General features: G+C 38.3%; 1 protein-coding gene across 4 annotated transcripts; it reads left to right on the top strand.

Annotated features, from left to right (window-relative positions):
• The first annotated feature begins 81 nt into the window (after positions 1-81).
• ALG5 (ALG5 dolichyl-phosphate beta-glucosyltransferase) lies at positions 82-23,375 on the top strand. 4 transcript variants are annotated; one of them, XM_075706649.1, is made up of 10 exons: positions 82-153; positions 1,138-1,309; positions 2,600-2,646; positions 3,334-3,402; positions 4,662-4,754; positions 6,327-6,440; positions 7,758-7,817; positions 11,034-11,185; positions 20,851-20,936; positions 22,174-23,375. In XM_075706649.1, exons 1-10 carry the CDS (start codon positions 82-84, stop codon positions 22,284-22,286), a joined length of 978 nt encoding a protein of 325 aa, XP_075562764.1. In that variant the 3' UTR covers positions 22,287-23,375. The 4 variants fall into 4 exon arrangements, with proteins under 4 accessions (XP_075562764.1, XP_075562775.1, XP_075562785.1 ...); XM_075706660.1 differs by lacking the exon at positions 82-153 and adding an exon at positions 565-755; XM_075706670.1 differs by lacking the exons at positions 82-153; positions 4,662-4,754 and adding an exon at positions 565-755.
• The last annotated feature ends 4 nt before the right edge of the window (positions 23,376-23,379 follow it).

Here is a 23,379-nt window from a genome sequence, read left to right on the forward strand (position 1 = left end):
GGGGCGCTCGCTTCCGCCTCGCTGTCGCTGCGCGATAGGGCCCCGCCCCGCCCCGCCCCGCCCCGCTGCCCTCCGCCGGCCATGGCGCTCCCGCCGCCCCTGCCCGAAGCCGCGGCGGTGCTGGCAGCGCTGGCCGCCCTCCTCCTTGTCCTGGTGAGAGCCGCGCCGCGGTCACCGCGGGCCCGGGGGGCCTGCGGGGCGGGGGCGGGGGCGGGGCGTGCGGCGACCCCGACCCCGCTCCCGCTGTGCGGGGCAGGGGCGCTGCCCGGCCCCGGGGCCGGCCGAGGGGGGGCTCGGCGGTCTGCGGCGGGCCCTGGGACAGCGCCGCGGCCGCGGAGGCGGCGGGGCCGGCCCGGGCTGGGCGGCAGCGCGGCTCTCGCACCTGGCTCCCTTCCTGCAGCAGCTGGCGGGGCTGTGCTGGTGCGTGGTGGCGTGCGGGGAGCGTGTCCTCGCAAGGCGTGGGGTGGGACGCCTTGCAAACGAGGTGCGAAGGGAGCGTTTCGGCCCTGTAGCCCGTCTTGTAAAATAGCCCGGTAACGCGCTTGCACGGTGACTGCTCGGGAGTCCTGCGCGTTTCTCAGTGACTGAAATACCGTGCAAGTTTGAGCACTTCGGCACCCGGAAAGTGAAATCCTGCAGCCCATCAGCAGTACCACGTATACGGTGTTCCCGAGTAAAAGCGCTCCAAAAACCAAGTTCTACACATTTATTTTAGCCGTGCGTAAAAATGATCCGAGCCTCAGTTTTGCAAGCAGGTATGGCTGACTGGGCACGGGTAGTGCCTTTGATTTCAGTGGCTCTGTGCAGGATCAGAGGCAGCGCCAGCTTGTGTGGTAGGGATAACTTGGGGAGGGGGCAGCGGTGCTTGGACCACAAGTTTGGAGGCATCTGCATGCTTTGCAGTTGAAAACAGCAACACGCCAATAACGCTCATGGCAGTCAGAGTAGGTGAAATGGAGTAATCGAATGGCACGACAAGGTTTTGGCCCTGTGTGATTTGGTCACTGGATGATGTACTGCACCGTTGACCCGCCTCATTACTGAAATATAGTTGGTTGCCCCATGTAGCACATTCAACAGCTAGGTAAACCTTTACTAGAATGCTCAACAATTTTTCTTATTTCTTTTTCATCACAGGTTTGTATGATTGCTCATGTAACTGCCAGAAAAATGCCAGCCCTTCACCGACATGAAGAAGAGAAATTCTTCGTAAATGCTGAAGGCAGGAAAGAATCTGTACCAAGTATACATGATCCCCCTACAAGGGAACTCTCTGTTGTTGTGCCTTCATACAATGAGGAAGACCGGTGTAAGATTTTTCTTGTTTTGAGAAAAAGAAGAAAATCTGTCTGTTGTTACTCTAATAATGCAGAGGTCAGTTTATGATAGCAGTAGATTCTGGCAGGGCAGATTATGTATCTGATTTTGGACACAGTTTCCAGAAAACAGTCCAAGTACATTGAATTTCAAAATTAAGACACTGTGTAACTTGATTTCTGCTGCTAAAAATAGCATGGGGCACTTGTAAGAATCCTCTTTATTTTAATGAAGTCTAGCAGAATGGCTGCTCATTGCTCCTGTAAATGCTGTAAGGCAAGAAGTAGAAGACTTAAAACTGATTTGAGAACTTCCCACTCTGTAAACAGCAGCAGCAGCTTCAGACAAGCAGAAAAAAGGATGATCTCATGGGTTTCTGTTTGATTTGGCCATATGTATGAGTACCTGATATTAAAAAGTGAAGGCTTTCAGATGCAATAGAAATAATTGAACTCTAAAGCTGTACCACTCACTTGACAATGTGTGGTAGCACCCATTGTCCGTCTTTTTCTCAGTGAGTGAAAAAACCGAGCTGTTCAGGATTCCATTAAGAGAGATGTTGACAAATAAAGTGTGTCTGGACACAAGGTAAGCCTGGCCGTTTCTCAAGTCCAGTGCATTCCTTGTTCCTAGTTCTCATACACCTGTTGTCAGTAAGCAAGGTCTTAATATGCCTCATGTGATTTTTATTTAGTTGTCTCTCTCTTTGGAGAGAGAATAATCACGTGAGATGTGCTCAGGAATGAACATATACTGCAAAGACAACCGTAACATTGAATGTCTTTCTAACCTGCAGATAAATCAGCTGCAGAAGTAGTTCCTGTTCATTGGCTGAAGCATCATGGCCAACAACCTTAGTAAGAGAGGGCATGTTACTGACTAGCGTTAGGAATTTCTCTTGTTGCCTTCTCTGTCAGCTTGCATAAATAGATAAAGTCAGTGCTGGTTTGCAGGGTCAGTCATGGAGGGTGATTTTTTTTTTTTTTCCTTTAATATTGTGTAGAGAATTACATAGTTCAAAATGGAAAGTTGGGTCTTATCTTCAGAAGAAATGTTTTTATCCTGTCTTACATGTGTGATTTTCTTCAGTGTTTTTTTGCATTCAGAAAGGACAGGACTTAGAGTTGCAGGTGCTGAGCTTGTTTACTGAAGGTGGTGGTGTATGAAAGAGGCCATTTGCTCAGCTTTGCTTTGTGGTTGTTTTCAGCTTGCTTGTGCAGGTGCTTTTCGGTGCTTTGCCTGTTATAAACTACTAACCTGACCGCCTCCACCTTTTCTGTAGTACCTCTTATGATGGATGAAGCTTTGGATTATCTAGAAAAAAGACAGGTATTTTCATTTTGCATTCAAAATTCATTATTTTTCTATGTATTATGTATAATAAGTCAGTGATCTAGTCACTTTGTTATTTTGGTGTATGTTAAAACAGTATTACTTAGCCACTTAGAAGTAATGCTTCTGTTTCTTATCAGTTATTTTTAGATTGAATGCCAGAAGGTATTTTTAAATTAAATAAAAATTTAATATACTGCTACATGATGAAAAATCTTTGTATGCGTCATATCTCTCCAAGACAGAGATTAAGGATTAACCATACATATAGCTTTCTAAACTAAATCCTGGTTTGTTCCAACAAGTTTCTTAAGCATCTGTTCGTCATTAGGATTTGTTCTCTGGGTAAGAAGCCCTATTGTGAAGGTTTGTGGGTTTTGTTTTATTTGGGTTTTCTTAACAGTGATGTTGTTCTGAGCTTTCATCTTTTATAACTAAATTGATTTTTCAGTTCTAGATGGTAGCTAAGGAAAACTGACAAGCCGATGTAATGGAACACACATCAAATATGGCAATATTCTTTAATTATGCCATCTTAAGAAATCTACTACATCGTACTGGTGTCTTTTGGCAACCATGAATGAGTTAAAAACTGCTAGGGAGAAAAGAATGCTGATGTTTGAAAGACCTACTGCCTACTTAAGAAATTGCATGAAATGCGTTATTTCTGTTTTTATTTTCAAGAAACAAGATCCTTCATTCACTTATGAAGTAATAGTGGTTGATGATGGTAGTAAAGATCAAACTACAAAGGTAAGAAAAAGAAGTGTCTTACCAAATAATCAGAGGTATGGATTTTTGTACTGCGTTTGTGAAATATGATAATATTTTACATTTATGTTTTGGTACTTGAAGTAGTTGACAATTAAAAATCATGCTTCTGAATACTTTCTGTCATTGTCCTATATGCATTGTGCATGTCACATACACACATGTATACAACTATAATTCTTTTGCAAATACTAGTATTCTCAATTGGCATTTGTGACAGCCATTTTCCTGCAGCTGAGATTCTGAAAATTCTAATCGTAACTTCAGGAAATTTCTGATTAAATATTCTACATGTGCATAGTGATGTGAATATGAACTTGAGGAAGCTAAAAAGCCTTTTAAAATAGCTGATTTATACTGTGATTGACAGAACAGCTGACATGTTATATAGCTCTTTCCTATACCCATCATGGGATTGTTCATTTAAAAATCCCCATGCTAGTCGTAGTATTTTTGAAATAGTTCTGCATTCTTCTGCTTCAACTTTGATGTATGTCACTGGAAAGGAAGGCTGGCCAGCTTGATGGGTTTTTTTACTACTGCTTGGAAGATGTTTGAGTTAGCTGCTGAAGTGAATGCTGCTTTTTCATTTACTTCCATTAAGCTTGTCTGTTAAGGATTGCTCATACATATTTTTTGACTGCTTTGCATTCCTTCTAGCATCATTTCTAACTGAGCACACTATAGCCATGGGCCTCTGGCCTTACAAGGACTCAAGACAACCTTTAGAAAAAATGAGAGGAGAAAATTCATGCTTTTTCTTCGCCATAGCATGGAACAAAATATGTGCATCCCTGCAGTGTGAATGGGATTTTAGATCACTGTGAATTTTTGTTTAAAACCACAGATAGCAGCAAGAGAAGTGACAAGTAGGTAGCAGTAGTAGAAAACTATTTTTCTTTGATTAACTATTGGTGTTGGTATAAAAGGTCTGTAATAGTATGATATAAATTACATTAGTATTGAGTTTTTTTGGACTTGGGTGAATGGGGTTTAGAATAGCTTGGGGGAATATCCTGTTCTTATTGAACATGACTAGCTTCTTCAGTCTTCTTGTGTTGACTGTGAACTGGTTTTTATTTTCCCAAACAGACTCCAGCAGACACTGGCAGTGTATTTGTGCCGACTGAAGTCTTTATAGCTCTGTGCTATTAATTTGTTTTAAAAAAAGGGTGAGCAAATGTAAACTTCCACCTTGATTCCTGGTTTTGTTTTATGCTGGTTTTTTGTGTGTCTATCAGGTTGCAATGAAGTACTGCAAGAAATACGGAAGCGACAAAGTGCGAGTGCTTTCTTTGGTAAAAAATCGAGGGAAAGGAGGAGCAGTCAGGATGGTAATTAATACTTTCATCTCCTTCTCTGTCTGAACTACCTGTGCCCAAATATGCAGAAGATAGAGCTGTGCTGATTGACATTTTCAATTCAATACATTGACAAAATGATTATCAGAAAACTGAGTACAGGTTCTATAAATTAAGGCAAAAACTCTTTTCAAAACAAACTTATTTTAGATCTTGGAAACAGTATTTTCTTGCCAGGAAAATCAATAACAAAGAATTTTTTTACGTGAGAATTCAAAAGAAAAAAAGACCTGGATTTCATATTCCTGTTAGTTCCACTTAGAAATAGGCTTGCGTTTAAAAAAACCCAACCAACAAAAAAAAAAAACCACACCTTTACAGATTAAAGTAAAGCTTATGTAGAGGAAATACAACTAAATTTGCAAAGATTGCTTTCGAGGTCATAGTTGTGTTTTTAAAAATGGCTAATGAACAAACACTCTCATCCAGCAAAGTTTGTGTTTACTGAAGCCCACTGTTATCACCCACGCTCAATAGTAGAACCAGCACAGTTCATGCTTTCATGTATTAATTTTCACATAAATATTATCATAAAATCATCATGTTCTAAAAATAAAATAGCTGTTACACGTTTAGAAGGAACATTTTTTCCTAAGATGAATGGCACCGTACTTTTATGAAAAAAGGGTGGTATCATTTATGGGTTATCAGTGACTGTCTTTATCTGTATTTTAAGCTCTATCTTTAATATGTCAATTTAATTTTTTTTTATGAAACATGAGTAAACATAGCAAATGGAGAGAACATTAAATTAGAACATAGGGAGCTTTTGTAAGGGATATGATTTTGAAGTTATTCCGAGAGAAGCAGAACAATTCTCTGTGTGATATATTTTTGCACTGCAGAGTGTAGAGTGGATGTATATACTACTACTTCCTTGACAGATTTTTCCAAAGTCACCTGTGCTTGGTTACAACAGTACTTTTGGCAAACCCACTGCTAATTGTTCTCCTGTCTGGACACCTTCAAAAATTGTCAAAGATGTCTGACTAAGAATACAGCAAAACAAGCTGCGAGACCTGTGCATTGCAAATGTTTCACAATGATACTGTGACTTAAGACTTACTTCTGAAAACTATTTTAAGATTGTCTCTTGAAACAGTGTTAAGAAAAAATGGTGCTGCATCCTCCTTTCCATAGCTCAAATGACAAAGAAAAGCTATCCAGTGCAGTGGCAGCTGCTAATCACTGCTTCTTTGCGCTCCCCTGCATAGCTGACTGTAGCAACTTGTTGTCTCTTGGGATCTTGGTTTGTAAAGCTTTTAGTTTGCAAGCTTCTCTGGAAAGGGATTGTTAACCTTTCGTGTTCATGCGTTGTCTGTCACTGTAGGACACTACTCAGTGTGTGAAGTCTCTTAGGTGTTATTACAATATGAATTCATAAATTGTTGTTAGTAGCAGACTACTAAGACTCATCTGTTGTGTTGAATCTTTGAGATGCCACTGTTCTAGTGGCTACATTAGGTTTTTGGAGTGTCTTGCAGCTCGCTTAAGACAAATACTGATTTCAGAGCTGTTGATTTTTATTGACTATTTTGATTGCAGGGTGTCTTTAGCTCTCGGGGAAAAAAAATTCTTATGGCTGATGCAGATGGAGCTACAAAATTTGCAGATATTGAAAAAGTAGAAGAAGGTCTAAAAAATCTTCAGCCATGGCCTGTGAGTATAAATTCTCATGGTTTTAGTTTAATACACATGTATACAGATTGATTTTTATAATTCTCTTCAACTTGAGTTTTTTGAGATCTGGTTGAAGATGTAGGTGTACGTCTGAAGACCTAGGTGTAAGCTTAGAAGCTTGCAAGAATGGGCTGTCAGAAGGTAGCTTCCAGAGAGTTCTTACTTCCTTTCCATTCACTGTGCCTATTTCGATGCAGTACATAATGTTCTATTTACCATTCTTCCTTTGAAGTTGTTCTATTTTGTATAAATACCATGTGTTGCCTACTCAGTTAAAAAAAGATTTTTTTCTTTAACTGTTTTGTATTTTCTTTTTATCTGATGTCATCCTATATACCTTTAAGGATGCATCTTAATTTCACCCTATTTTATAGAGGTTCTTTTTTCTCAGACTTGTTAGGTTAATAACAGTATTTGGAAGAACTTTTATTGTAAATAAAAATTCAAAAACCTGTGAAACAAGAGCTCCTCCCTGCATAGTCATTCTCTTTTGGGTGCTTGACTTGAAAGAACTGAGGTTTATTTTCATTAACCTGGTGCTTAAATGCAGAGCATTGAGGTACTTGTAGCTAGTTTCCCAAAGTGCCAGAAGCGACGTGCAGCCTTGCAGCGGGAGCGAAGGGTCGCAGTCTGTGGGCGCAGGACCACAAGGTGCGGGAGCCGCCGGGCGGCGGTGTTTCCCTGACGCTCTCTGCTACCAAGGCGGCAGCAGCTGCCGGTTCTCCAGCATCGGTCCCGCACTTGCAAATATAGTAGGTTTGAGAGATTTCATGTGAGAAGTAGTAGCGTGAGAGTAATTTTAAACCTTTTGTTTTGATCACGTCTTTTGATTTAATTTCATATTGTATTTTTGGCTGACACTATTGCATTTTATTTGTTTGAAGGTACATCACTGCACAAGTACTTTATTCTGTTACCCCTTCCACAGTGCAATATTTAGGGAAAACATACATTATAACATCAAGTGCCTAGGAGTGCTGAATGCTTATCTGTGCTATTTAACACATTTACCATATGCATACCTCAGAGGAACGATGTAAGCTAAACCAGACCTTAATAAATTGAGCAATTTGTATGCGCCATATGCAAAATGTAATAAACTTCAGATGATCTATTAATTCTAGAAAAGACTGATTTTAGCCTCAGAATCTAGCAGCAGAAAAAGTGCAGCTACAAGAAGCAGAAAAGTGTACTGCTGCTTTGAAATTTTTTGTTGTACAGTTCTCAGCACAAGATTCCACTGATTCAGAAAACGTTAGTTTAAGTAATAACTCTTTAATTTGTATTCCTGTGCAGAACCAGATGGCTATTTCCTGTGGTTCTAGAGCTCATCTGGAGAAGGACTCAATAGCAAAGGTTTGTTTCCATTTCCTGCTGTGTACTAATACTCAAATATTTGATTCTGCTCTACAGATTTTACAATTAAATAATCAATATTGGTAAAAGAATGGAAGGTAAAAAATAGGAAAAGCTTTTCGTAAGTGTAGCATGTGCTCCATCATATGCAAAGGATGTGTTCTAGATTTCAGGCGCTTTGAACTGGTGTCAGTTAGTGTTCCAATTTATGGATTTAATTTTCCTAGTTGAGAACATCTTACAAGCAGAGCTTCTAATCCCTGACAGAATTGGTAGTTAGTAACCAGTACTGGGGCTGGAGTGGAAGGCAACCGATGAGTTCATTTTTATTGATTGCCTTCTAGTGCAAGAGCTTGATCTGCAGATCTTGAAACCTGTTCAAAATGAGTTACGGATAATTAGCAGCAAACTGTTTGAAGAGTATCTCAATTCATGGGAAAGCACTGTAATTTTTCTGTATTACTCATAGTAAAATTTTTGAGTTTTGAGCGCACAGACAGTACTGTTCTGTGTGTGGCTCTTGTGGAATAAACAGTGATGCATAAGCACACAGTCTTATCTTGCATCTGGTTTTCTGATGTCTTGGCAGACAGTAGTTGACAAAGCACAGGCATGGAACTTGTATTGCAACAGACGCATTGCTGGACTAATTTTTTTCAGCATCATTGGATGTGCTCATCATGTTGAATGTTCTCAAGAGTAAGCTTTGTTTATACTGATGTTTAATACTTGAAATGTTTCTAAAATATATACACAACTACTAAAATAGTTACGAAAGTTCAAAAGAAATTGCACTGGTAATGTTCAGCCCCTGGTAGATCTTTAATTTTTTCTTCTGGTTTATCCGGTACAGTTGGAGTGGTTCACTGGAAAGACTTCTTGTAAATACTGCTGCATATATGTTAGCATCCTCACAAAAAAACCAAATCCAAAACCTTCACCATTATCAGAAATTAGGATAAATCTTTGACATGGTACTTGCATGCTTGTAGTACAGAATATACCATTTGCAGTTATTTGTTATCTGTGCAACCAGTGTATCCTGGAAATGTTGCTACTACATGGAGGCCATGTAGTTGATACATTTGAGCCCAGAAAAAATGCTTCATTGTGTGGTCAAGTACTGAATATAGATAAACTTTCTTCAGTGCATTCATACTTCTTTTCATCTTTGAAGGTCTTGCTACATGAAGGAGAGGAATTGGAACAGGACTTTATCTTTTAATGCAAAAGTACAATTTTTAGGATGTGTCCATCCTTTGCTTCCTGTTTCTCACCATATTTCTGACTTTTTTGGTAAAGGAATCACCACCTGATTAGGTAGTACTGCTCTGTTTGATATATGTAGCCCATTTCATCACCAAGCTGTCCCTAGACCGGAAAGGAAAGACTCCCTTTACCACATTGGGAAGAGACTGTTGTGCAGTGCAGTAGGTGTAAAAAAAATTTAAAAAATTAAAAAAAAAAATTGCAAAACAGTCTTTGAGAAGCTGGGATTTCTGTCTGGGCTTAGTGGCATCTAAAACAGTAGAATGAAGCTGTAAGAAGCAGCTGTATGGGATTTATTATTAAGATCAGAATTTCATCCTTAAATTCAGTCTCAAGACATCAAGAATTCTGTTCTGCCTCTAGAATTGTTAATGTACTTTAATGAATCCCTAGTATGACATGCATAAATAGTCCTGGGAGTGACGAACATAACCCAGGAACTCCTCTTTGTGAAGTAAGTGCACAGTTTCACTGGCTGACAGTCATGCAGCCTCTAAGAGCTTCCCAGTTGGGACCAGTAGCCTTGTGTTCTTGGTCACACAGTGGTTCACCTTCACCAAAAGAGCCAAAGAATCTACACCAGATCAACCATTAACCTAGGGCTAGAGCACTTTACTGAGAGGCAGAAGCTATGAATTTGAATTTCCTTAAGCCAAAGGCTATTACATAATAAGCTGAGCATCTTCTCATTTTTCAAATGAGGCTTGAAATTATTAGCATTAAAGGCATCTCTTATCACCCAGAGATGCTTACCAGTTAAATTGTTGGCTCCTAAAGATTTTGCATGGTATTTGGCTTGCAGTCTTAGATACAATCACCTAAATTGAGCTTAAGACCAGCAGTGAGTTCAGAAGCCGTTTGTGGATCAGAGTTCTAGTTGTTCAGGAGCTGTCTTGAATAAAAGACTAGGAGGGACCTCTGCAAACACAGAGTCCAGCCTCTGGATTCTATGGATAAACTTACCTTTATGCTTATTATGTCCAGAACAAAAGTGTAACCAAGGAGTAGGCTGGGAGAATGTTTACCAGGAACATAAAATACATTGGTGAAAGCAAAAGAACAAAAGAGGTGACTGTGTAACATTGCTGGAAATATAAAATGAAATATTATCTTGCACAGCAGCTGTTACGGTAGTCCTGTTTTCACTTGGTCCACCATATACTGCAAAAAAGTGCATTCTCTAATTGTATTCCCTTAAGTGCCTTAACATTGTGTGTGTGTAAGCTCTGGAGATCTCGCAGTCTTGAGTGAAAGAAGTGGGGGGCAAACAACAAGAGATGCTTCCATTTGTGTTATTTTTATATTATAAAACTTTTTAATTCTTGAGTCAGAGTAGCGGCTAGAACCTGTTTATTTTTAGTGTGTTTTCTTAAGAATAGCAGTGTTTATTGCACTGCTGGCTTATTCTCCATTGTTTGTCCTGGTAAATTTTGAATTTGTTGGACCTGTTCAACCAATTTTTAGGAAAACAAGAGGACTAGACCAAGGGGAAAAAGAGCTTGTAAGTGTCCAGTGGAATAGAGCATGGAGCATGCTGTCCCCTTCTCATTCACTTTTCCTGGGGGAATTCCCAGAGAACCATGCAGAAGATACTATGGCTATCCCACTCATTAATTGAAATCCAGGTGCAGGTTCCTGCTCCGCTTAATAAGGCATTATCCAGAACAAAAAGCTGCTCTGAATTAGGGAAGGCAGAAAAAAGAACTTGGGCTTCTCATGTCTTAGGCCAACATCCTAACCATGCGCTTGACTGGCAAGTCTTTCCTTTTCAGCTGTAATTTTGTTTCACTGTAACAATTGAAAAGTTCTGGTTTTATTCCAGTGCAAAACAAAAACAGTTTGCAAACTTTGAAAGCTATCACAAAACAAGATTATGGTCCAGCTTTGTTCAAACACTTCACTCGTCACTTGAATGAAACCATCTAACTTCTCGCCTTTTGTCCACAGCGCTCTTACTTTCGAACTCTTCTTATGTATGGGTTCCACTTCCTTGTATGGTTTCTCTGTGTCAAAGAGATCCGGGACACACAGTGCGGATTTAAACTTTTAACCAGAGAAGCTGCCTTGCGGACCTTCTCAACTCTTCATATAGAACGCTGGTAAATTCTTTCTTTTTTTTGTTGTTGTTTTTTTTTCTAATCGAACATGATTTTGAAAAAGTAATTTCAGTATTGCAGCTACTATGAAGCATGTGATGTCTGTGTATAAATCCTAGCTGCTCAGTTTAACCAATTATAGTACTACTTGCTTGGCAATTCAGATTTCTTGTTATGCTAAAATATCCTGGTATTTGCTAGGAATTCTATTTTATTATTAGGATACACTTTAGGAAATAGTTGAGTAATTTTATTCTTTCTACTCGTGATGATAGGGAGAAAGGGAACAGATAGGCTTACTAAGTTTTAATTTTAAAAGAGCATCCAACATAAACTGCAAGAAGGATTTTAAGACTACATTGCTGAGATTTTGAGTGACAACAGTTGACTCGACTACTTGCAGGTCCATTTTACTTTGGCATGTGGTATAGAAAGAGTTGTGTAATACTGAGAAGTAGGACATTTTGGTTTTGCCTTATCAGGGCAACTGGTAATTGATTAGGGGAGCAAACAAAAAGAAAATCCCAAGAACTCTTCTCTCTTCACCTCTAAAAGAAATCTCAAACAAACAATTCTTGATTGTGTTGTAATCCACTCCCTATTTCTGAGTGTCCTCTCTCCTTTTACAGATATGAGCCATGCAAGCAGAGTAAGAAATGGAGAGAAGCTCTTATTATGATATGGAAAGTTAAGAGTTGTTAATGCTATTCAAAATTTTTATTAGTCTATGCATTACAACCTCACAATTCAGTACTGCTTAACCAAAACATTTTACCTAAAATCCGTATCTGATGTTTGTAATCACTGAAGGCTCAAAGTGAAAGGAAATGCCCACTTTTAGCTTTTTTTTCTTGCTAGAATATTTCATGAGAGAACTACTGAGAGATCTCATTGATGTAAGACAGTATAAAAAGGATGCATAGTCTTTGAACTACTTTGGAGCTCTCTTTCATTATAATTTAGCAAGAACAGTTCCCTTACGAGAGAAATACAGTCATGAATACTGTTATGGGACTAAACACTTTTTCTGCACAAATACCATTAATTTCTGTAAATTTCCTACACCACAATTATTGCCAAAAAGGATGGTGACAGTCCCCAGGCTTAATTAAATGTAATCAAATCTTTTCAAACTATTGTCTTCATCCAAGAAAATCTCTCACAGTCTACTGCTTGCTGACAGGGAACAGAATTACTGAACAATGTTCTCATACAAAACTGTGTGTAATCCTGCAGTCCTAGTTAATTCCAATACATCTAGTTTTAGGTTGAGCTTTGGCAGTGATAGTTGAGTGATATTGCTCCTCCAGAATGAGATTGCAAAGGTAGCGTTTGGGTGTGCAGATCTGATGCAGAACGTGGATGGAGCTTCTGTTCAGTTGAATCTGGAATTATGAACCATCAGCATTCACAAAATCACTTTCCTAGCTGAGTGGTTTACTTATTGCCCTATAGAAAACTGTAGCTGAACCAGAAATACGATTTCTGCTGCTACTTCCAGAATGAAACTTGATCTATAAAGTTCTGTAGATTTTATATATAGGAATTTTCTAAATACACAGTTAAACATGTATGCGTAGCCCAGAAGTACACATCTCAAAATTATCCTATTTAACTTCACTCTCTAAATGACTGAAAGAAATGAATGAGGATAATCAGTTTAATCTGTAAAAATGCAATCTTCAATCGTATTCTGTTGTAAACAGAGTATTTTGAATAGAATTGTACTTACTGGGCAAACATTATATAACATGTTCCGTTTTTTATTTTAAAAAATCTTAACAAGCTTTCTCCTGCTACTCAGATTCTCTAGCAACAAAGGAACAAAAGAGTAAAAATAATTGTCCTGTACATTGTCATCTGTACCCCATTATCCAGGAACAGCCAGTGAAAAAGGGATATTGCTAACTTATTTTATAGTATGTGGAACACACCAGATCTTTAGGTCTTGGTGTATTAATTCATTGTGCTTATATGTGCTGCCATAAAATTAGCCTTCTATTCTTGCTCTTTTATTTACAGTAATCCATAAACTTAATCCCCTAAATGTTTTCCTGTTTGTGTGAAATTTACTGGTTAGTGATGAAGAATATTTGTTTTGTTAGTCAAGAAAAGAATAACTCAAATTCTTCCAACAAACAGCTCTTCAGATACTTCCGAGTTGCAAATTTGCCTAAAACAACAATAGAGGTTTTTTTGGTTTAATTTTCTGCCAAAACAGGCAATATGTTGCCTGCTTTTATCCTCATCTGTCCTTCAGGCGGTCCCTGTACTTCCTGGCCTTTATTTTCATACTTACTGGCTAATTTCAACAAAGTCTGACAGAAGAATAGAGATCTCAAGATGGAAAGCTTTGGCAAGTTTTGTGGCAACTGAAACCCAGATTATTGCTACTGCTAGAGAAAAAACTACAGCATGGACTCAAAAGTTGCTTATCGTCAGCTTCATAGATAGCCATTCAGCATGTGTAACTGGGAGCTGACATTTCAGTGCACAAAACAGAGTACTGTCCCTTTCCCAGTTAATATTCATAAGTTCTGGAAAGAAAACTGGGAGATGGGGAGGTATAAGCATGCGGGGAAAGTGGGTATATTAAAGCAAACAGTAGTCGTAAGTGAAATGTCTGTGGTGTACAGACAGTTGGGATAATTGCAGTAGAAAATGATACAGGGACATCAAACATTCATCCCATAGAACCATACATTGGGTTCCTTTATATGTGGTAATGTAAGAATCTGAAATAGCCCAATAATGGAAACCTCTTATTTTAAACAAAACTGGCCCCTGATATCTTTCCATTGCATAGTATGTTTGTAAAAAGGAAAATTAAAACTGGTCAGACATTGTGCCATGGAGGTTTTGTACATGTCATGAGAATGAAGATGTAAGAGGAAGAAATAGTAGTCAGTATTATATTTCTGCTGACTTGGAACAGCAGTGAGTCCCTCACTGGGTCATAGAACAACTTGTTCATCCTGAGACTATCAGCAGGGGGTTGCAGAGAAACCACTATCTTGATATTGGACAAAAGGCTCTGAAATCTGGGTTTATTACCTTCTCTGCATCACTGCATTGGGGCTATTTGACATCTGAAGAAATTATTTGGTTCTTTTTGAATCTTAAAACCCTTGTAGTGAAGTGGAGCTCTGTTAGGTATTGAAAGAATAATTCAGTTCAGTGTGGTCAGTGCTCAGATATTCTGGTAATAACGGAGGAGAGTGCTGGGGAATATTCAACAAACAAGCAGCATTTAATAGGATAAAAGCCATCTGAGAGCCAGCACCCTAGTCACTGAGTCTGTCGAGGGCTCCCCGGCTGTTGAACCGGAGCGTGTGGTGAGCTGTTGAAGAGTATGAACATGATTTTTCTGCAGAAGCCTCATCTGTCCTGTCTGCTGAAGTTTTGTCAGGCTCAGATTTTTTGAGGTTCTACAGTGTTAAGTGAATTCTTATGTGAGGACATAATAAATACTTAGAGTAAACATTAATACATATTTACACGTGATGTTAATATAAAATTACTATAAAATTGGCTATCTAATAACTCCTGTCCTGAACTGTTAAGCTTACTGCTCGGGTAGAGTATAAATACACACACACACAACAGACAGGATTTGCTTCATTGCACCTGGAGCGCATCTCCTTGTCATCTAGCCTCCCTTCTTATACCGATAGAAGGGACAATTTTAGAGTATAATTCATTTCATCCTAATGTAGGCCTCTAAAATAAGCCAGATGAAGTGCAGCCAGCAAATGCCTGTTTCCTGCCCTCGACTATAAAGGGACTCTGGACAATTTGTACAGAAGGAGTTATCTCTACTATAGACGACTGAAGTTCAGTAGGGTAAATTCGACTCATAGCGTAGTAATATGTAGGAAAAAATGCGTCAAGTTGCTGGTGTCCCAACTGCATCAAAAGGATAAACTATTCAGTAAATCCTGAAAGTAACGAGTCAGAACAAAAACTTTGTATCAAAGGCAGCTCAGTTTCTGGGCTGTATAGGCAGCGACAGTTGTTTCTGTAGACAAAAAACCCAGAGAATTCTTCCCTTTGGGTAAAGAAATCCAGCAATGCCTTTGCATACACGAGAGCACCAGTGCTGAACTAGCGTTGGGCAGCAGGAGACCGCCCTGAAGTGCTGCATATTGTCAATGCTGCTCCAAAAGGCAGAGAAATACATACTCAAGAAATAATACAGGTTTTATTTCTATGTCTCTCAGCAGGCTGATAACATGCCTCAGTCAAAGAGCAAGTGTTAGGAGCACAGTCTCATTCTTGGAAGCTGAACATCTTACGTTCTTGTAAAAGATACGTCAATGTAAACAACATAGCTATCCTGCCGCTAGGTTGGACAGGCTGAAAGATTTCTACGTTTCCATCCTTAAACAGCCATCAGAGACACCAAAAATAAATGCATATAGTCTTTTCAGTGTTTCACCAGCACCACCAATAAAATGGAGTCTTGTGTTTCCATAATCACCTTTTATATGAAAAAGAAGGGGAGAACGTCAAGATCTTCCTTTATATGATCTTATGTGCATCTTTGGCAATTTCAATATCAGTTTAATCATAAGGAAATAACCCAGCGTCAGCTGCATTAAGAATGAAAAACTAATTGCTTAGACCTTCACTTTTTCCTGCTTTCTTCCTCCTCTTTCTATTCCAGTGGACATTGAATTGAATATCACCTCTTCAATGTTAAAAATACTAGAAAACAGACCACAGTTTTCTTCTTGCTGTGCTGAATTTGATTTATAGATGCTTATATTTAGGAAATCTGAAAAGCAAACTTAAAGATACAAGGAAAAATACTGTTTCATTATTATGGTGATAAGGATCATGTAACACTTTTTAAAGAGAGACCAAGATATTTCCTAGAATATTTTGTTAATCTAACCCTAAAGTCTAGAAAACGTTTTGAAAATTAATAGATACTGGAAGCTGTTTATATATTTGATACTAAGAAATAATGCTTATATCCTAAACTAGCTTTTTTTTGTGAGTGTTCTCATTGACTTTTTTGTTTAACTCCTTTGGAGAGCTGGCTGTGTATATATGAATACAAACCAAACGTTCTTGAAATTTACTTTCTAAATAGCAAAGTTTTGACATTAGTTTGAAATGAGAGCAACCTTTTGAACAGAGAGCATATGCTTTGCATTTTAGGTTCTGAATCCGATTACACCAGTAATCTATTTTTCAGAAGTAGACAGAGCATATTTTTTAAAGTAAAACTTAAAAGAAAATTAAAAGGGTTATTTTAAAAGCATAATAGAGACAGTTGGAATTACTCACTTTCAGGCTCCAAAAAAACCTTTAGTTCTGCATCTACAGTCTTGACTTGAGAAATGTAACTGTTTATGTTAAATTTTAATGTACAGGAGGAAAACTGGAAAATTAAATGGTCTCACTGGCAGAATTTTCCTATCCTAAATTTGGTCATTGATTTCTTCTGACTACAAAAAAAAATCATAAATTTTCTTCCAGACAGAAAATGTCTTTCCTTACCTAGGAGAACTAGACATAGCAGCGGTTACTGTCCTACCTGCAATATTGATAAAATGAGGGGAAATTCAAAACATAGTTCTAGTCCTGGTTTGATGGACATACTTTTGTAAAGTGGCAATTTATAATGATATTATGCAACTCAGCAGATCACTGATTAGATCAAATTGTTGCTATTACTTTTGTCTATAAAAATTGCCTCGTGCACTGAACAAGCTTTTAAAACTTGAAAGCTCAATATAAAAAATGTTTGTTTCTCCAGTTTGTCACTAATCTCTAAATGTCAATCTCTATATAAAAATTACAGAAAAATAAGCATTCATATTGTTACAGGGATTTTTTTCCACTTCTTGACATTGTAGACCAACGCGAGCAGTGGAATGAATTGTTTTTTCCTGGTTTTGTGCATGACAAGTAGAATTGTTTATAAACATCTAATCAACACAAAAATATTTTGCTGTTATAACTATGTCTGTTTTGTCTTGTAAAAAAATCCTGCTCCTGGCAGACATATGTGGACTTTCAAAAGTCCCAGCGCAGCTAGAGCAGTACTGGCAGTCTAACCTTCTTGACGTCCTATTTCATTCTTAGGCCTCTTTGACCATTGAAAGTTTTCTCTGCCCCTTAAGAGTTTGCTGGAACAACATATCTTGGGTGTAGAAAAGTCCTAAATTCCAGTTAAAACAGCGTAACTTGAAGACCTAATTTTGATATTTGGAACACTTAATACTGGACCAGCAAAAAAAAAGAGTCCTAGTGCAATTTTAAGATACAGAATAATTTTGCAGGGTAGATATTTTATAAGCTGAATCATTTTAAGGGTTCAGTTTAAAAGGGTTGAATTCCATTAAACACCTACCAACTTGGTGTTCAACTGAATTTTAGCCACATTGTCTTAAATTGTAACAACCAAAAGTAGTCCTTAGCGTAAACACAACCACATGGAGAAGTTTTTCTGTATTTTATGTTTGTGTTAATTAACACATAATGGAGCCACTATTAGAAATAGATGGCGAAGTTGTTCACACCATGTATTTTTGGATGTCTAACTTTGGGTACTTAGATTGGAGCCTGAATTCATCCAGGCTGGAGCCAAACTTGGGTATTCTGAGCTGCGACCCCCTCTGCAGAGGCACCTACTTTCACGCTCTACAGCAGGATCTGGTGAAGTACGTGGAGTGAATAATTCCCTGCTATTTCTAAGAGCGGTTCTGTCACATGTTAACTAGTCACAAATGGCTTCATGTCAAAACACATGTACTGCACTCACCAACTCATCCGCTGGCGTTGCTTTGATCTCCTCTAGGGTAGGCTCCAGCTAACATACCCACACTTAAATCTTGACTACAGAAACTTCTGTATGGTTCTTCTGTACCATCTGGATCTGGTGATCTGCAGTATGGGTGTAATAGTATCAGTGTTTTGAATACACTGAGATCTGTATTCTCTGATTAACTATTTAGTGCGCATATGACGTGTACTGAAAGGTGGTGGGGAACGGGGGAATTAAAAAGATATCCCAGCAGTATACTATGGAAGTCATTCTCCTTTCAGCTTGGAACAGGGTTTTTTTAATTTCAGGATATGTTCACTGTTACACAAATGGCAACCACATGTAACATTATTAGTGTTCAACCTGATTAATTCCTGTGCTTTTAATCTTTTACTTTGAGCGCTGTAGTTCACCAAACTATTTAATGTTGTTGTACTCTGATGTATATGCTGACATTCCAGTAATGAGTTGTCCGTAGGAATTGTTGCAAATAACTATTAGTTCACTAGGCTAATACTTTAAGTAGTAATATTTTTAGAGCAGCTCATATAGTATAATTCATCAGACAATTATTCTGTGTCTCTTAAGATTTTTAGTCAGTTAAGTAGTAAGTATTACAAAATTAGATTTAGTCTTAATACACATGACTCATAAACATTCAAAGGTGAATACATGGGGGTTTTGGCTTACACATGTAAAATGTCAGCAAAAAATTAAATAATACAACTTCAGTAGAAGAGACCATGGCATAATTAATAAAATAATATTCAACCCTCATTTAAAGAAAACAGTGAAATGGCAAGGCTGCTTGGAGCAGATTCAGTTCACTGAGGTAAAAAAAAAAACAAACAACTTTTGTTCCTGCATCTTTTTTTGTGACAACTAAAAAGCCTGTGTCCTAATCAAAATCAGATTTACAAAGTGGTTCTAAATTCTCTGTACAAAATAACTGTAGTCTCTGTAGATAACCTCTGTTTATGCTGCCTCTGCATGTTTTAATGCTGTCCAGAACAATATCAATAGCTCTCCTGTAACATACACGTACACTGTGAGTTCAGGTTGATGCATGTTTGGTAACGATTTCACCAGCAAGCCAGTGTGCTGTGATCTGTACTTCAATGGGAACCTACATGTATGTGTCATACTTAAGTGCGCGTTTCAAAGTGGACTTCCTTTGTTGCATTCATTAATAGTTTTGCAGAAATGCACTGCACTGCTTAAAAGGAGAGGCTGGCTTGAAGTAGAAGGAAATAACATCTGAACTTGGCTAGCAACGTGCTAAAGTATGTCTCTTTGCCTGCTCTTGATCACTTGTCTGTCCTTTCTAGCCTTTCTGTAGTGTTAAATGGGATTACCAATGACTTAAATTCAAGTAACCCTTGAAGCATGAACGAATAATGTTATTGTTTTATTGCATACATTTTCTCCAGTGGCAAAATATTTTTTTTGTTTGTTTGTTTCAAAAGAAAATTGTCTTGGACTTAGCAATGAGAACTTAAGGAGATTCTAAACTTAGGAAGTTATGGAGAGAAAATGTGGACTAGTATTGAATTGTACTTGACTGCGTCACAGCCACATTTTCAAGACCTATGTAAGCTGGTTTGGAACATCTGTTCCATTTGACTTCAAACTGGAAACCGTACCAACAGATTGGCTGAAATGTTTCCAATTCCTTAACCTTCAAGGTTTAGTTCCCTGGGAAAAAAGCTCTGTGTTTGAATATGTATTGAATCTAGTAGAAACCACATGTGGATCGCCATTGACAGTTTTTTCCAATACAGACTAGTATTTTTAAAAAGCTTTCTGTTTTGGAGGGTGGCTGTTTAGCTTAAATTCCAATTACTAGAACTCATTTAAGGAACAATAACATCCCTACTGTCATTTGAAAACTACAAAGAGGGGGAAAAAAAGGACCCAGCAATCAGTAAATCTAAGAAATTTAACCAAAACCAGCAGAATTTTCATAATTGTGATTTGCATTCACCCTTTTCAATAGCAGCTACTGGTAGTTTCATATGCTGATTTCTACACGAGCATTACAAGCTGTAGTTGCCAAAACACTTTTCTAATATCACAAGCCTCAGTGTCTCAGATCCAGAAGGCCTACTTGAGCATGCAGGTGCAAGAACGAAACACACAATTTGAAATGTGCAGAGGACTGAGAGGATTAAAGCATATTTTGGACAAACTGGGCAGGGAGGGCAGCTGACTTAGAGTAGGATCACTTCCCCAATTAATTTTGCTGCACAACCTGCAAACAATTGTGCCAGCAAAAAAGACAGGTCTCCCAAGAGGGTTTTTGTGTTGCACATTAAATGGTCACCAGGTAAAGTACAACTGTTGTTCAGGTTCTGTTATGCATTGTAACATAAATCATTTCCCACTTTTGTGCTGCTGCCTTTATTCTTGACTTAGAAAGTACAAGGAGAAAACCATCAGATCAGCATAAAGCCACAGTAGGTAGTTGTCCCCTTTGATGAAACTGCTAGAGATGTAGATTGACGTAAAGCCACAGCAGGTAGTTGTCTCCTTTGGTGAAACTACTAGATGTGTAGATTGACACTGCACGTTTGACTGCTTGGTCTTTAAAAATGTTTAAATCATGATTGTGGCAGAATGAAAAGTGAGCAGTGGTCTGAACACAGCGTGACCTATACCTTCAAAAACAGGATGCAGTGAAGTATTGTTGTCTCTATATTGGCTGTGTTCTGAGCGGTTCAGTCAGGGAAATTAATTTCCCTTTCATGGGCATCTGACCTGTAGAGCATTGGTATCAGCTTCATAAGTGAACACCAACCTCCTTAAATCAGGCTAGGGAGTTAATTAACAGTGCTACCATCTTTCTTCTGGAAATAAGTGTGACTCTTTGCTTTTTCCTGTTTTTCTTCAGGGCATTTGATGTGGAACTTCTTTATATAGCTCAGCACTTGGGAATACCTATAGCAGAAGTTGCTGTCAACTGGACTGAAATTGAAGGTAGGGAAATTGTTTATATTCTTGTAAGATTCCTTACGTGTCAATCCAGAACAAAATATCCAAGGGTCTTCCCATATTTTACCCTGGTTTGGTAACACACAGCCTTCTTTCCATACAAATTTTGAATTTCATGTCCTTGCCAGCCTTCTGCCATGGCATGGTACAAGAAGAGTAGGTGAAGGGGTAGCAAGGGAGAGAAACTCTTCACTCCCACTGGAGACAAAAGTAGGTAGTTATACTGCTAGGGCAAAGCGCTACTTTGGCACATCCTCTTGCTGTAATGTGTTAATAAATATATTGCAATTGTAAAACACTGTTCAGGAAGCTTGACCATTGCTGTTTATTGATTCAACTCCATTTCACTGTGTCTTGCCTTCCAAAATTTTCAGCCCACCTATTAAGGTCTTCTCTGGGGCACCCTCTTTTCTTAAGATGTGATGTTCTTTCAGACCTGTAGGGAGGTCTCTGTTACTGCGTTACTGGAAAGTACAGTAGCTAGAGCTATATGGAGCTCTCTCCATACCTATTTCTTCATAGCAAAGCCAGCTTAAGAGGTACTGTTTGCTTCTGCTTACTTCCTCCCTCCCATCAAATGCAGTTCCTTCTTTCTTTCTCTTTCATGTTGTTTTCTTTTTTTAATCTGAATTCCTTCTCCTTAACACAACCCCTGAACAACAGAAAGCATAATGAACTGCAATGGTGATGAAGGGTGCAAGCAGAGAACATCCTAAGCCAACTTCACTAGAAAAGGAATGTTTTCTTTCAATGCAGTTCCACGTGTATATTGCACCTAACACAAATGTTAGCAGAGGTGGAAGAGGGCTTGGTTTCATAGCGTGGGTTCCTTACCTTGCCCGAAGATTGGCACGTTCATATTATTGCCGTAAGACAATGTGGTGGTCCTCGTCTCCAGGGTCGCTAAGAAATCATTTGCTTAATTCTTGTTGTTCAGGTTCCTATTTACTTGAACAAAGCCTTGTAGCAGAGAAGACTATGCATCTTGTGACATACGTGGAATTACTGTGCTGCTTGCAAACTAGAATCTCCCACCTATGGTATAATGTAATTACTATAAAGCAATAATTTTCGCAATATACATTTTTATTAATGTTAAGGTCTAGGTTGTGGGGCTGAATGTGCTGAGAATGCAGAGGTTCATGACTGCTTAAATGTATGTCTTGCTAATGCTCATTTTTTCTAACAACATCTTTCTGATTTTCTTCTTCATTAATCACAGGTTCTAAGTTAGTTCCCTTTTGGAGCTGGCTGCAGATGGGCAGGGATCTTCTTTTTATACGACTGCGATATATGACTGGTGCCTGGCAGCTTGAAACAAGAAAATGTAATTAGGTTATTTACATTTTCCAAATATATTATTATACTTAATGGAACATGAGAACAGTTTCAATCAAGTGAAGTGGTGATGAAAGCTGAGGTAGTTCTTCATTGCTCCTGTTGTATGTTTCATTTTTGCAGCATGTATATGTTTTATAAGATTGTCAGCAAGGAATTTGTACATTGTTTTGAAAAGAGAAAGCATTTCCAAAAAGATTTTCTTATCTGGTGATCAGGTTTTTATTTTACTAAATGGTAGCTTTAACGTGTCTTATAAATTCACTCAAATAAATATATCTGCTTTTGTCTCATCATACATTTGGGATTTCCTTATACATAATAAAAAGAGGCACTCTATTCTACATTGTGCAAAACTGTGTTGTGAATGACCACAACCATTTGTTTCTGTAGTATCTGGAAATATGTGGCCATATTGCAACTTGGAATTATCAATCATGGTTCATGCTGATGCATGTTTAGATTCAATGTTATGGGAAACATTAATGGATTTTACTGAGAACTTTCAGTAGTCTCTTGACATTCCAAATGTTTTTGTCTGAAGCTGAAATAGTTTGTCTGAGATCAAACTGCAGATCATCTCCAGACTGTAGAAGGTCCAAGAGAAAGCACATTTTGTTTTAAAATGTTGTCTTTTATAAATATGTTTTGTGTGTTTGTACTAATTAATACTGCATGCTCAAGGCTAGGAGTCCTTGGCATCTACAATCTGTAGTGAAAAGGGTATGGAAAGCTAATTCAGAGCATACAAAAATGAGACCAAATGTACGTTGGGGGCCTGTGCATTAGCAATGCCAATTTGAAGTTCTCATGCTTCAAATGAGATCAGAGAGGGAGGGAGGGTCTTGAGTCTTTCTTAGTAATGTCATACTCCGTTACAGTATGCAAGTTTCAATAGTGCTTTCAAAACAGTTGTGGATTGCCAACAAACTAAGCCAATCTTTCTTTCAGAAACATGTACAAATTTGAACAGATTTAAAGAATGAATGGTATATGGTTGTACTTTCACATGTGATTTCACTGATGATTTTTCTTATTCCTTCTGCAATAGTGAGTTGAGTTTTGCTCCTGTTAGGATTACCTCAGTTTT

Source organism: Pelecanus crispus, chromosome 1 (assembly GCF_030463565.1).
Source record: "Pelecanus crispus isolate bPelCri1 chromosome 1, bPelCri1.pri, whole genome shotgun sequence".
NCBI classification, from domain to species: Eukaryota; Metazoa; Chordata; class Aves; order Pelecaniformes; family Pelecanidae; genus Pelecanus; species Pelecanus crispus.

Coding starts and splice junctions, on each gene's coding strand:
- ALG5 (XM_075706649.1), top strand. CDS start 82: ATGGCGCTCCCGCCGCCCCTGCCCGAAGCCGCGGCGGTGCTGGCAGCG. Junction 154..1,137: donor CCGCCCTCCTCCTTGTCCTG/GTGAGAGCCGCG, acceptor TTTTCATCACAG/GTTTGTATGATTGCTCATGT. Junction 11,186..20,850: donor ACTCTTCATATAGAACGCTG/GTAAATTCTTTC, acceptor GTTTTTCTTCAG/GGCATTTGATGTGGAACTTC.